Genomic DNA, 13614 nt, shown 5'->3' with positions numbered 1-13614 from the left:
CTGGCTGTCCCGACCCCTGCGCCCGTCATCTTGGGGCGGCACGTGGCGGGGGGAGGTGCCGAGTGGGAGGCAGGGAGGCCCACAGAGGTGGAGGGTGTCTCGGCGCAGGGCGCCTCCACCTGCACTCCTCCCTCAAGGAGAAGGAGGGGATCCAGTGGGAGCCGAAGGACGACGACGAGGAGGAGGAGGAGGGAGGCTGCGAGGAGGAGGAGGATGACCACATGGAGTTCTGCCGAGTGTGCAAGGACGGCGGCGAGCTGCTCTGCTGCGATGCCTGCCCCTCCTCCTATCACCTGCACTGCCTCAACCCGCCGCTGCCCGAGATCCCAAACGGTGAATGGCTCTGCCCGCGCTGTACTGTGAGTGTTAACGCCCGCCCCGCGCGGAACGCCCCGCCCCTCCGGCCAGGCCCCGCCCACAGCCAGGCTTTCCCCGCCCCTCTCCGGCGAGGCCCTGCCTCTGCGGGCTCTGGTTACGCCCCCCTGAAACCACGCCCACTGCGACATGCTAGGCCCCGGCCCCACCAGTGCCCATCAAAGGCTCCCACCCACAAGACTCCAAGCCCCACCCACCAAGGCCACGCCCTCCGTGCCCCACCCCCGCCAGCCTCTAGCTTAAGCCCGAGCCCCGCCCACCGCAGGCCCTGCCCACTCCGTCGCCCGGACCCACTCTGCTTCTCAACCCCGTTAAGACCGAGAGGCCGTGTTCTCCCCGGAAACCGTTAGGAAGAGACAGAGGGTGGTGATAACCCCGCCACCCGCCACACCGCTGTCAGCAGGCAGCCCCCGAGGGCTTACTAAGTATCCAAGTACCAGGCCTTTTGTTCCTCCCACTTTCAGATGAGAAAACCGAGGCTCAGGGAGGCAAAGGGGCTTGCCTAAGGCCACACAACCACAGAACTGTCTGCTCAGACCCGCCCAGTGCTCCTGTCCCAGGGCCGGGGGTGGTGAGAGGGTAGGAGGCCCCTGGGCTGGAGCCTCAGCTTCTGCAGAGAGAGGAGAGCAACCCCCCACGGGTCACCCCCCAGTCACCACATGCCCCCCTTGTTCTGAGTTGTCCCCCAGGCCCACCCCCGGGTCCTGGGCTGTGCTGTGCAGTTACCCGTGTGCATCGGGGCTTACTTTGTGTGTGTGTGTGTGTGTGTGTGTGTGTGTGAGCGAGCATGCATGCAGACCCACACTGCCCCCTCCTGCGCACATAGCACGTGTGGGCTTCTGCGGACAGGTCCGCGTTGTGAGTCATGGTGGCGCTTTCTGACTTGGGGATCAGTGTGGCTCCCCTGCCTGTTGTCACAGGAACCTCAGGGTGGGTCCCTGCCGCTAAGCCCTGAACTTGGGCACCCTCCTCTGCCCACAGTGTCCCCCACTGAAGGGCAAAGTCCAGCGGATTCTGCACTGGAGGTGGACGGAGCCCCCCGCCCCCTTCATGGTGGGGCTGTCAGGGCCTGAAGTGGAGCCCAGCATCCCCCCACCCAAGCTGCTGGAGGGCATCCCGGAGAGAGAGTTCTTTGTCAAGTGGGCTGGCCTCTCCTACTGGCACTGCTCCTGGGTGAAGGAGCTACAGGTATCTGGGCGGCAGGTGTGGCTGTGCCAAGGCTCCGCTCCCTGAATGTTGGGGAGGGGGAGGCTGAAGGTGAGGCATGTCCTGCCTGGGACCCTGGCTGGGAGATGGAGGATCTGGGTCGGGGGGACGAGGGGGCCACAGCTCATCTCCCTCTGGGAACTTCCGCCCCCTCCGGGAGCAGCTGGAGCTGTACCACACGGTGATGTATCGCAACTACCAAAGAAAGAATGACATGGACGAGCCACCGCCCTTCGACTACGGCTCTGGTGACGAGGACGGCAAGAGCGAGAAGAGGAAGAGCAAGGACCCTCTCTATGCCAAGATGGAGGAGCGCTTCTACCGCTATGGCATCAAGCCCGAGTGGATGATGGTCCACCGCATCCTGAACCACAGGTGTGTGCCCAGCGGGAGCCCGCGGGCGGGGACGTACTGGTCCTGGGCTCTGAAGAGTGAGCACAGGGCCCGTATGCGTGCAGTGGGGGCAGGAGGGAGGTCCGGGGGCCCATATGGTCTGTGATTTGACTCGCCAGCTGGAGGGGCTGTCGCTTGTACATGGGCACACATGTCACACTTGTGGTGGGAGAACAGTTTCAAAGTTAGTGAACAGCCTGAGAAACTTACACAGAGGTGGGCGCTCAGTGGTGTGGCATCCTCGTGCTTCTGGGCTCCTGCCAAACTTGGTGCTCAGTACCTGTTACAGGGTCCCAAGGACCAAGGTGAGGGGTGTGTGTAGCTGGCCCCTCAATTATAACCACTCACACCACTGAGCTCTGTCTACTCTGAGAGGTGGGCGCTTTACTTCTGCCTCTGTTTCACGGGTGCGAGACCAGGCCCAGCCAGGTTAAGTCACTTGCCCAGAGTCACACAGCCAACAGGTGGTGGAGCTGGGATTTGAACCCAGTGAATTCTGACTTGCTTCCTTGGCTGCTATTGCAAACCCCAGCGCCTCTGTGCCAACTTGGTTGAGTCTGGCTTTCATTTGGTGGATGGCGAAAGCTCAGGTGCTTGGGGACTGGCAGTGGCTGACAGGTGGGCGCACAGTGGGGCCATGGGTGCAGGCTCAGAGCCTGGTACTTGCCACCTCCGTCTTGACACGTGGGCTCTGCCTTGGAGGGACAGGCCAGCAGACCACAGGCATCCTGAGAGGCAGCAGCAGAGTTTAAGGACCTGAGTCGGCAGCTCAGATTCCAGTCCTGGCTCCCCATTTTCTGTGCTCTGTGCCTCTGTGTTTGTCATGTGAAATGGGGCAATGAGAGTGCTCCCCGCGCCCTCCCCGCAGGGCTGTTGTGAGGGCTAGGGGAGCTTGCCAGAGAGGGCGGGACAATTTGCAAAAGCCACCCGCCTTGACGATGAAACGCGCCTTCTCCTTCCCCAGCCCTCACTGAAAGCGAGTGACCCTTGAAAACGGGGTCAGTTCCTCTGGGAACCCAAGCCCCTCATTGGGCTGACCCGCAGTTCTCTCCCATTATTAAACCGCTTGTGAAAAACATCAGTGCAGTTTTTCCGCCTCCAACGCAGGGCAGGTGAATTTCCTCCCCGTTTTCTTACCCGAATAAGATCTGAGTAATAACCAATTATTCATTGGGAAAAATACGTCATTGTCTGTGGTGACTGGGGCTCGGTCTTTCTCTGATGGTCCCCAGGCTGCCACTGCCGTTTAGGGGGGCCACAGCTACCCGCTCCTGGGCAGCTCAGGTGCCGATCCCTTCAGGGTGGGTGGGAGGCTCCGCGGCCGCTCAGCGTCCAGAATCAGGCCCGTGTTCTCTGTGCTGCTGGCCTGGCCCTCAGACCCCTGTGTCCTGGGGGCGTGGGGTGGCTTTGGAAGATGCTCTGCCTGTAGGAACTGCATTTTTGTCCACTAGTGCAGGTGGGCCTCAGACCAGGACGGACGCCACTCTAGGTCTCTGACTTTTAAGGTAGAAAACAGGTGCTTCTGGTCAGGGGGGAGCCCCGTCTCACTCAGAACTTCAGATTCCTGCGTCCAGACCCCATGACCGGTGTGACTCGTGGCTGCGCCAGAGGGCGGAAAGGACGCTGCCTTCTCGGCCTCCCCCCCCCCCTCACTAGCCTGTGGTCTGGGCGGGGCTTTGCCTCTGGCAAGGTGTGTGTCCCGGGCTCTCAGTGCAGCCATGGCTGCTGCGAGTGACCGCCCTGCCCCTCCCTGTGTGCTCTGTCGCAGCTTTGACAAGAAGGGGGACGTGCACTACCTGATCAAGTGGAAAGACCTGCCCTACGACCAGTGCACCTGGGAGATTGATGACATTGACATCCCCTACTATGACAACCTGAAGCAAGCCTACTGGGGCCACAGGTGGGCGCCGGGCCGGGCCCCGCGCGGGGCTGCCGCCTCTGCCGGCCTGAGCTTCGCTCACCTGCATCCCGCCCCCTCTCCCAGGGAGCTGATGCTGGGAGAGGACACCAGGCTGCCCAAGAGGCTGGTCAAGAAGGGGAAGAAGCTGAAGGACGATAAGCAGGAGAAGCCACCAGACACACCCATTGTGGATGTGAGCGGGGACTGGGCGGCAGGGGGTGGGAGGGGTGTCACCAAAGCCACCACCCAAGGCTTGGCCTCGGAGGAAGGCTCATCTTCCAGGGGACTCCTCCTTGGGCCCTCACAGCCTGTGCACATGGGCCTCACCCATGCAGAGGGGTGTGTGCTGGGGCCCTGCAGTTCAGACCACGTGTGCCAGGCCCCCCGATGGGACAGGATGACAAGACCCAGCTCCTCCTTGCAGGAGAGAGAACTCCCACCCTGGGGTCTAGGATCCCCGCCTCATGCAGAGGGGCAGCTATGCGGGGGCTCGGAATCCTTGGCTTCCTTTGAGAATTGAAATCTGGGTTACCTGTGAAAAACTGGGGGGCAAATTACCTCTACTCAGTTCATGAACTTCCCTTACATTAGATGAGTTAATTCCAAGCATTTTTAAAAAGGATTTTATTTATTGATTTTTAGAGAGAGGGGAAGGGTGAAAGGGAGAGAAACATCAATGTGTGGTTGCCTCTTGTGCGCCTCCAACTGGGGACCTCTCCTGCAACGCAGGCATGTGCCCTGACTGGGAATCAAGCTGGTGACCCTTTGGTTCACAGTCCAGCACTCAATCCACTGAGCCACACTCGCCAGGACTAATTCCAAGCATTTAAATAAAAAAGCATCTAACTTTAGGGGCACCACAGCCAATCACACACCATTCTTATCTGTTCATGGGGAGGAGACCCCCAATTTCCCTTGGGAGCTTTGTGTCCATCCGGAAGTGGACGTGTGATTGTATTCATTTAGCAGACCTCTCTGCAGTGTCTGCCAGCACCTAGCCCTGGGGGAAAAAAGGGCCCTGGCCCCCCCATTTCAAGAACTGGTCATCTCTCAGGGGCCCATGGCAGGTACACACACACCATGGGATTTCAGCCTGGGACTCTGAGATGCCAGGGAAAGCACATGGGCTGGTACATCGGGAGGACTTCATGGGGGAGGTGGCCTTGAACTGCACGGTAAAACAGGCGAGGAAGGAGATGCTCTGGATCAGGTAGATGAAGCACGCTAGGCCCACATCAAACAAATATTGACTGAATGCCCACCATGTCCCATGTGTGGAAGAAGCCATATTGAGCAGAACGAGTGTAGTGACCTGGGTTCAGTGTCCGAGAATGTAACAATTAGGAAACTGTTCAGATAGGAGAAGTTCAGGGCTGCCATGGTAGGACATGGTGGGAACATCTAAACCAGAGTGGGAGTCAAGGAGGGCTTCCTGGAGAAAGAAGCATTTCCACTGAGGCCTGAAAGATGACTAAGTTAGCAGGAATGAGAGGAGCGGAAGCTGTGTGCCAAGGGAGGGTGGGCTCTGGTGGCCCCGGATCCAGGGCATGTCAACCTCTGCCTCCTCCGCAGCCCACGGTCAAGTTTGACAAGCAGCCGTGGTACATCGATGCCACGGGCGGCACGCTGCACCCGTACCAGCTGGAGGGCCTCAACTGGCTGCGCTTCTCGTGGGCCCAGGGCACCGACACCATCCTGGCCGATGAGATGGGGCTGGGCAAGACGGTGCAGACCATCGTCTTCCTCTACTCCCTGTACAAGGAGGTGCGGGCCGGGGGAGGGGGGGCGTGGGGAGGTGGTGCTGGCCGGCCCAGGCAGGCAGCCTCACCGCATCCGGCTCCCTCTCCAGGGGCACTCCAAGGGGCCGTACCTCGTCAGCGCGCCCCTGTCCACCATCATCAACTGGGAGCGCGAGTTTGAGATGTGGGCTCCCGACTTCTACGTGGTCACCTACACGGGGGACAAGGAGAGCCGCTCTGTGATCCGGGAGAACGAGTTCTCCTTTGAGGACAATGCTATCCGGAGTGGGAAGAAGGTATTCCGCATGAAGGTGAGTGCCCCTTGCCCCTGGGGGGGACGCTGGCAGGGCCTGCCCTGGGGCCACAAGGCCTCTGCAGTCTGTCGGGGGTTCCTCCACTTGGGGTCTGTCTGTGCTGGTGACCACCAAGGCCAGCGGCTGACAAAAGGCTTCTCCATGTCACGGGGCCTCTGTAACAAAGCACCATAACCTGGGGCGTGCTAAACAGCAGAAACTGACTCCCCCCGCCCCCCAGTTCTGGAGGCCAGAAGGCTGAGATCAACATGTCAGTAGAGGCATGACTTCTGAGGACCCCAGTGGAGAGTCCTTTCTGCCTCTCCCAGCTTCTAGGGGCTGCAGGCGGCAGTGGTCGCCAGGCAGGGAAGGGAGCAGAAGTCTGAGGCCTGTCTGGGGGTGTGCGGCCTCCCAGGAGCCTGGGCTCCAAGCCCCTGGTGCATGCTCCATTGTCCCATAGTCCTTCTCTTACAAAAAAAAATTCAACAATAAAATTGTTAATGATTTCAAATGGGCAACTGCACAGCGTTAAGTTCCAAGTTCAGGGTCCACGTCACTGTTTCAATCCTGGCTTTGCCATTTGTTGGCCATGGGGACCGGGGGAAGGTTATCCAGCCCACGCGTGGTAAATGGGGACAATGACAATGTCACTGGAATGGCTTGCGAGGACCAGACAAGTGTAAGTGAGGAATGGGGCGCGGCCTCCCGTGCAGCTGGTCCTGTGCGCGGTGATGGAGCTAAGCTGGCCCCGTTCTCAGTACGGGTGCGGCTGGTGCTCTGGGCCTCGGACAGACCCTCTGCCTGGTGGCCGGTGTCTCCCGCTCAGTCTTGGGGCCTCCTGGGGTCTCAGGTTCCTCCCTCTCACCTCTGTCTCTGGAGCCCTTGACCTGCCTGCCTCCCAGCTCTGCCCCCAGGTGCTCCTTCCTCTTCCCTCCAGAAAGAAGTGCAGATCAAGTTCCACGTCCTGCTCACCTCCTACGAGCTCATCACCATCGACCAGGCCATCCTGGGCTCCATCGAGTGGGCCTGCCTGGTGGTGGACGAGGCCCACCGGCTCAAGAACAACCAGTCCAAGGTAGGCAGCGCTCCCATTGCCCTGAGCCGCCCTTGGCTGGCCCAGCGGCCCGTGCCCCTGACGGCCCCCTCTCCTCCCCTAAGTTCTTTAGGGTCTTGAACAGCTACAAGATCGATTACAAGCTGCTGCTGACGGGGACCCCGCTTCAGAACAACCTGGAGGAACTGTTCCATCTGCTCAACTTCCTAACTCCAGAGCGGTTCAAGTGAGCGGGCGACCTGGCCGGGGAGGCGGGCCGAGGGAAGAAGAGTCCGCGTCCTGCCACAGGGCCGTTTGCTGGGCTTGGGTGTCTCATCAGTAAAATGGGAGCGTTAGAGGTGCCCACCTGCGTGGAGGGGCACCTGCTGAGCACTCAGGAGAAAGCCTGATTTTCCTCGGCTCTTTCCCAGATGACTGACCCCTAGGGCTCTCCAGGGGTCCTGTCCCTGCCCCGATACCCCAGGCTCATTTTTTTCCCTCTGCAAAGACCCAAAGTGACCACGTGGGAGAGAGTGCTGGGAGGGAGAAGGCTGGGGGTGGAGACAGGGATGAAGACAAAGTGCCGGTCAGCGGAACCTCCTTCCCTGGCCTCCTTGTCTTCACCTACCCCCCATTTTCCTTCTCACAATGGGGGAGGGTTTTCAGGGTGGAGGAAGGTGTCCTATGTGGCTGAGGGAGCTGTGATGTGTGGGTGACAGAGGAGCAGGCGGAAGCTGAAAGGACACCTTGGGCAGGGCCAGTGCTCCATTGGCCGAACAGCCAACGGCCTGCCCTGTGACCCTCCGTCAGGTGGCCGGGGGCTGGCTGGCCTGCTCCCTCACCCCAATCCTGACTCCCTCTGCCGAGGGGCTTTGGCCAGTTCCTGTCCCATGCTTCTAGCTCTCATCCAGGCTCTTTCTTGCAGCAACCTGGAGGGCTTCCTGGAGGAGTTTGCTGACATTTCCAAAGAAGACCAGATCAAGAAGTTGCATGACCTGCTGGGGCCGCACATGCTGAGGCGGCTCAAGGCTGACGTGTTCAAGAACATGCCAGCCAAGACGGAGCTGATAGTCCGCGTGGAGCTGAGTCAGATGCAGAAGTGAGTGGGGGCCCTGGAGGAGCCTGCCCCCTTTTCCCTGGGCTTCCCAGAGGCCCCGCAGGTGGATGGGAGGCTCTTCAGCTTCACCGGGGCCTTGACTTTCCTTCCCCACACGCTTCCTTCTGGAGGCCCCTTTGCTGACTTCAGCCGCTGGGGTCTGGGCTGCCTGAATTTTCTGTGTCCCCTAGCAGCTTGCTGGGTGACTCCAGGCCTGTGGCTTCCCCTCTTGGGGATCCCCTTGTCTCTCTGTGAATGGGGGCTTGACCCCCCAGCCTCCCTGCAGAGGGCCCTCTGGGAGGTGGCCGAGGCCGGTGTGTCCAGCCTGCCTCTCCTCTGTGCCCCTCGACAGGAAGTACTACAAGTTCATCCTCACGCGGAACTTCGAGGCGCTGAACTCCAAGGGGGGTGGGAACCAGGTGTCGCTGCTCAACATCATGATGGACCTGAAGAAGTGCTGCAACCATCCGTACCTCTTCCCCGTGGCCGCCGTGGTAGGTGCCCCGTGGCCGCCGTGGTAGGTGCCCCGTGGCTGCCGTGGGAGGAGCCCCATGGCCGCCGTGGGAGGAGCTCCGTGGCTGCTGTAGTAGGTGCCCCGTGGCCGCCGTGGGAGGAGCCCCGTGGCCTCTGTGGGAGGAGCTCCGTGGCTGCTGTAGTAGGTGCCCCGTGGCCGCCGTGGGAGGAGCCCCGTGGCCTCTGTGGGAGGAGCTCCGTGGCTGCTGTAGTAGGTGTCCCGTGGCTGCTGTGGTAGGTGCCCCGTGGCCGCCGTGGGAGGAGCCCCATGGCCGCCGTGGGAGGAGCCCCATGGCCACTGTGGGGGTGCCCTGTGGCTTCGGTGGGGGGAGCTCCGTGGCCGCCGTCAGGGGTGCTTATGGCTGCAGCGGAAGCTCTCCAGTGGCCATCATGGTGTGCGTCCGTGGCTGCCGTGATGCTTCTTGACTTTGAGGTCCTGGAGGTGGTGCAGGTCCCCACTTTGCCCGAAGTTTCTGAGAACCTGCCTCTGTCTACTGCGTGGGCAGGCCCTCTCCTTCCCTCGGCCCCCCCATCATTCCTAAGTAATCACCCTGAGATCCCCCCAGGCCAGGGTTCTGAGGGCTGCCCTGGCTGCGCTCAGTCACCAAGGGGGTCAGGAAGGCTGGGGGCCCCTGCTGATTCTGATGTGCCATCTGGGGAAGAGACTGGGCCCCGGTGACACACCCAGCTTAGGCCCTGTGGTCTCAGTAAAGTTAATGGTCCTCTTGGGGCCTCAGTTTTCCCCGTAAAATGGGACTATAGGGTGAGGACCAGACGAGTCGGTGCACATAAAGTGCCCTCACAGGGTGCTGGCCTGTCGGCTCTCAGAGACAGTAGCCATTGTCGCTGTGGCTGCTCTCGCTCCGCAGTTTACCCCCGTCCCCAACCGAAAGGCCAGGGCAGAGTTAGGGGCGGGAGGCCATGCTTGGATGACCCCAGACTGCCCTCTCGACTCTGGCATGGCAGAGGCCTGATTGACGTTCCGCCCAGCTGGGGTTCGGGGCTTGGCTTTGCCTGGATGTGCCTTACAGTGGCTGCAGAGACCGGGCCATGTCCCTGCTGGGAAGGCCGGCTTCTCTGAATACTCTGTGTCGTTCGTCATTCACTGATGTCTCTGGTGGAGCGTCAGCAGCAGGGAGACGGAGGGCAGGGCCGGCAAGCCTGAGCATGTGCCGGGCATGTGTGACTCAGGCGCCTCCACCCCTGCTGAGCCTGGCCTGACATGGACTTCAGCTTGGTGCTCGGCCCATTGCCAGAGAGGAGAGGGTGCCCCCAATGCCCCGCCTTGTGCTGTGTCTGCAGGAGGCCCCCGTCCTGCCCAATGGCTCCTATGACGGCAGCTCCCTGGTCAAGTCTTCGGGGAAGCTCATGCTGCTACAGAAGATGCTCAAGAAACTGCGGGACGAAGGGCACCGTGTGCTCATCTTCTCCCAGGTGAGCGGCCCCAGGTGGCTGGCACCACCTCCACCCCACAAAGGACCCTGCGCCCCTGCTAGCTGAGGGCACGACCTGCCGGCAGCCCCTCAGGGCCGACTCTGTTCCCTCTGGGCCCTGGCATGACAGCCACGGAAAGCCGCTGGGTGCCGAGCTCATGGCTCCCAGGGCGCACGGGCTGTGAAGACCTCCTGCCCCCCTGGCATGCTCCTGAAGCAGCGCGGAGCCTGCCGTCGGGCCCAGGCTGGCACAATGACCCCCACCCCTCCTCCCTGCAGCCTGGCTTCTCACGAACACGGGGCTTTGGGGTTGGTTTGGGAGGAGTCCCTGGGCTGTGCAGCTCCGGGGCTGTAGTGACACCGGAAGCGTTGCATTTTGGGTGGCCAGCGGGCAGGGCTGTCAAGCCTTGCACATTTGTGCATCTTTGCACTCAGTGCACCTCTGTCCCCTTGTTGGATCTCTGTGTGTGGGGGTGTGGCAGGTCCCTGTCCTCAAGATTAGTCTTTATAGGAGTCAGAGGTAAACAGACAGTTATCCAGCTCTGTGATGGGGCCCCCGGTGATGGTCTTGTAGGGTCATGGTACTAACAATGCTCCCTAATGGTGGGACTGAGCCATTGCTCAGAGCTGGGGGCTGCGAGGTGGCTCCTCATGCACTAAAGTCACCTGGAAACAGCTGCTGCCACTGGCTGCAGGTCAAGGATCTGGGGAAGGCTGAGCAAGGCAGTGACTGTGGACCGGCCTGGACATGGGATCCCCAACACCCTCCCCCAGCCCCTCTGCTGTCGTAAGACATGATTCTGGACTGAGGCCTCAAGAGGTCAAGTAGAGGGACTGCACGACCCCAAGGAACGTGTACAGAGGGCAAGTCACAGAGCCCCCCACCAATCCGATATGAGCCCACAAACCCAGTTCCAAAACTAGGGGAAAAACCAAATGCTAGGACACCCCACAAAACAGTAAGTAGAAGCCAAATGAAAAGAACAACAGAAAAGCCTGGAAGAGACTTTATATAAACAGGTTTAGGATCCTCAAAAACAGAAAACCAGAATGATAGCCATAGGTAAAGAATAAATCAATTACACACAAGCAGGAGGAAGTGAAACAAGAGGGATTGCTGGGTAAAACAGCCTGCGTGGCACCGAAAGGGAGCATCTCAGCGGACTTGGTAAACTCGCGGCTCTGCTGGAGAGCGCACGGGTGAACGGGGACCTGGCACGAGGCGTTTCCTGAGTGCGGCTTGGAGAGGCAGAGGAGAAACGGAGAAGGGGCATGGAGGATGCCTGGGGAGGCTCCAGCTGTCACCTTGCAGGAGCTGCCGAAGAAAGCGAAAACATGGCGAAGAAGCCAATTTAGTGAGGACCTGCAGACCTGGGAGAGACGTGAGCACTCCTATCTGAAGTGTACTCTGGAGGACTGAGCGAGAGAAATACAAATATAAACAAACGACTCCCTAGGCACATTCCAGGGAAACTGCAGCACGTCAGACCTAGTACGTACAAAGGAGTGACAGTCACTGTCCTCGACCTTCTTATCAATAGGTGGCAGGAGACAATTGCAAAATGTTCCTCATGCTGTGGGAAAATGCCTACGGATAATTTTATACCCAGCTGAACTATCTCTCAAGAACAAAGGGAAATACACAAGGTTATGGAAGCTCAGAAGGGACTGCCTTTCTCCTCTCATGGGGAGGAGTGAAATCAGGGATGACATCACAGAGTAGGTGTGGTCTGAGCTCTCTGGGTAGTAAGTGGGTGGGCCTTCCAGGCAGAGCTCAGGTCATTTGGGATGCCTGGAGGGGATGAAGGAGGCACTGGGAAATGAAGCCCAGGTGGATGGGGCACCAAGTCCTGCCGGCCTGGCCTGCCTGGGTGAGGAGGGAGCTGGGACTTCACCCTGTGAGGCCCATGCTCAGAGTTGTGTTTTAGGCAGGTGGCTATGGGGCTGGAGGAGTGAGTGGCTCCGGGGGTCCAGGTCAGAGGCTGTGCTGTTCCCCAGGGAGTCTGCGTCAGGTCTGCTGGGGGCCTGCCTGTCTTCCCGCTCAGCAGGCTGCTTTTTCCTTCCCTGACTGTTGTGGGGTCTCTGGCCACAGCCCTGAGGGGGTCCTTGCTCTGCTGCAGCCTCTCAGGCAAACCATGTTCCCTGCAGATGACCAAGATGCTGGACCTCCTGGAGGACTTCCTGGAGTACGAGGGTTACAAGTATGAGCGGATTGATGGCGGCATCACGGGGGGCCTCCGGCAAGAGGCGATCGACAGATTCAATGGTACCCCTACCTTTCCCAGGGCTCTGGATTGGGACCCCGGGAGAGCAGACCAGTCCTTAGGTCCTAACAGCTGCCCCTTAGTTTTATGCTAAAAGGAATTCATTCCATGGAACCTTTTGGGGGCCTGCTGGGTGCTAAGGGGCCTGGTAGATAACACCTGCTCAGAACCAAGAAAGAGACAAGGACAAAGGCAGAGGGGAAGGAAAGTGCCACCTTTGTTACTACGTGGAGCTGGCACCCGTGGGCTTCTGACATTGACACTAGATAGCCCGCCAGTCATAAGCAGTGCAGGATGGAGCTGAGCGTGTGCTTCTGTGGGCTGCTTCCTAGGGGACCGAGAGAGGACGGGCAGGGCCGCATGCCTGCACTCACCCATCGGCTCTGTTCCTCCCGCGGGGAGGCGAGGTGAGGGGGGGAAGCCAGCAGCGAGCTTGGAGTGAAGGGAATATGGAGCGACGAAGAGGCGGCTGTACTGGGTGTCTTTCGTGGCAGGCCTGCAGCGAGGAGCCCCGGGCGCTGTTTCCCTGGGGGCCATGGCTGGTTCCCGGCTTCCGTGCTCAGAGCAGGGCTGGGGCCCTCGCTGCCCAGATGCCCTAAGCAGCCATTTCTGCTGCCCACTCATGTCAGAGAGTAAACAGAACCTTTAGACATGGCCCGGACACACGTGGAAGCAGGAGTGGCTGAGTTAGCAGGCAGACCGGGGCCCTGAGTGCAGCTCCCATGGGTGCTGTGGTTGGTCCCAGGTCACTGAACGAAGGGCCCCGATGGGCCTGAGAGCCTGTCAGGATTGCCGTGGGGCAGCCCAGGCCCTGGAGCTGTGGTCCCAAGCGGCCCTGGTGCCGTCACACACCTGGGCTGGGGGAGGCGGGAGGGCACGGAGGCCCGAGGTCTCTGCGTTCACTGGCTGCTGGCCATCTGCTCTTTGTCCATTGAGGCGTAGAAAGCCAACTTCCTCCCTATTCTGGTACCTCCTGTTGGGTCCCATAGCGCCGCTGGGGCTCAGTGGGGCTGCGGGGGCTGCTCCGGCCCCACCGGAAGCCGCCTCGGGCCTCCCTGCCCTGAGCGAGGTGTGCTCCCGTGGCTGGAACAGTTGCAGCTCCACCCCTGCTTCCCTCTGGCTCCCTCCTGCCCTCCTGCCTGCCCTCCACCTGTCCCCACTCCTCACCTGCCCGGCACGCACCTCTCTTCTTCAGCCCCCGGGGCCCAGCAGTTCTGCTTTCTCCTGTCCACCCGGGCGGGTGGCCTGGGCATCAACCTGGCCACGGCGGACACGGTCATCATCTACGACTCGGACTGGAATCCACACAATGACATCCAGGTCTGTGGCCCTGACGCCAAAGTGCCGAAACCTGTGGGCCCCTCACTGC

General features: G+C 60.5%; 1 protein-coding gene across 1 annotated transcript in view; it reads left to right on the top strand.

Annotated features, from left to right (window-relative positions):
* Nucleotides 1–13614, top strand: part of CHD5 (chromodomain helicase DNA binding protein 5) — a 56193-nt gene that overhangs the window by 23507 nt on the left and 19072 nt on the right. The window contains exons 9-22 of the mRNA XM_090268498.1: nucleotides 138–359; nucleotides 1357–1563; nucleotides 1745–1956; nucleotides 3743–3874; nucleotides 3959–4067; nucleotides 5447–5638; nucleotides 5724–5924; nucleotides 6844–6981; nucleotides 7065–7186; nucleotides 7865–8038; nucleotides 8388–8529; nucleotides 9851–9982; nucleotides 12130–12247; nucleotides 13441–13565. Coding sequence (XP_090124624.1) covers nucleotides 138–359; nucleotides 1357–1563; nucleotides 1745–1956; nucleotides 3743–3874; nucleotides 3959–4067; nucleotides 5447–5638; nucleotides 5724–5924; nucleotides 6844–6981; nucleotides 7065–7186; nucleotides 7865–8038; nucleotides 8388–8529; nucleotides 9851–9982; nucleotides 12130–12247; nucleotides 13441–13565 — 2226 coding nt within the window. The remainder of the gene's footprint in view (nucleotides 1–137; nucleotides 360–1356; nucleotides 1564–1744; nucleotides 1957–3742; nucleotides 3875–3958; nucleotides 4068–5446; nucleotides 5639–5723; nucleotides 5925–6843; nucleotides 6982–7064; nucleotides 7187–7864; nucleotides 8039–8387; nucleotides 8530–9850; nucleotides 9983–12129; nucleotides 12248–13440; nucleotides 13566–13614) is intronic.

The sequence above is a fragment of the Furipterus horrens genome, unplaced genomic scaffold, assembly GCF_987537825.1.
Source record: "Furipterus horrens unplaced genomic scaffold, mFurHor1.1.pri manual_scaffold_3, whole genome shotgun sequence".
NCBI classification, from domain to species: domain Eukaryota; kingdom Metazoa; phylum Chordata; class Mammalia; order Chiroptera; family Furipteridae; genus Furipterus; species Furipterus horrens.
Note: the sequence above shows the minus strand (reverse complement) of the source record. Positions and strands in the feature narration are given on the sequence as shown.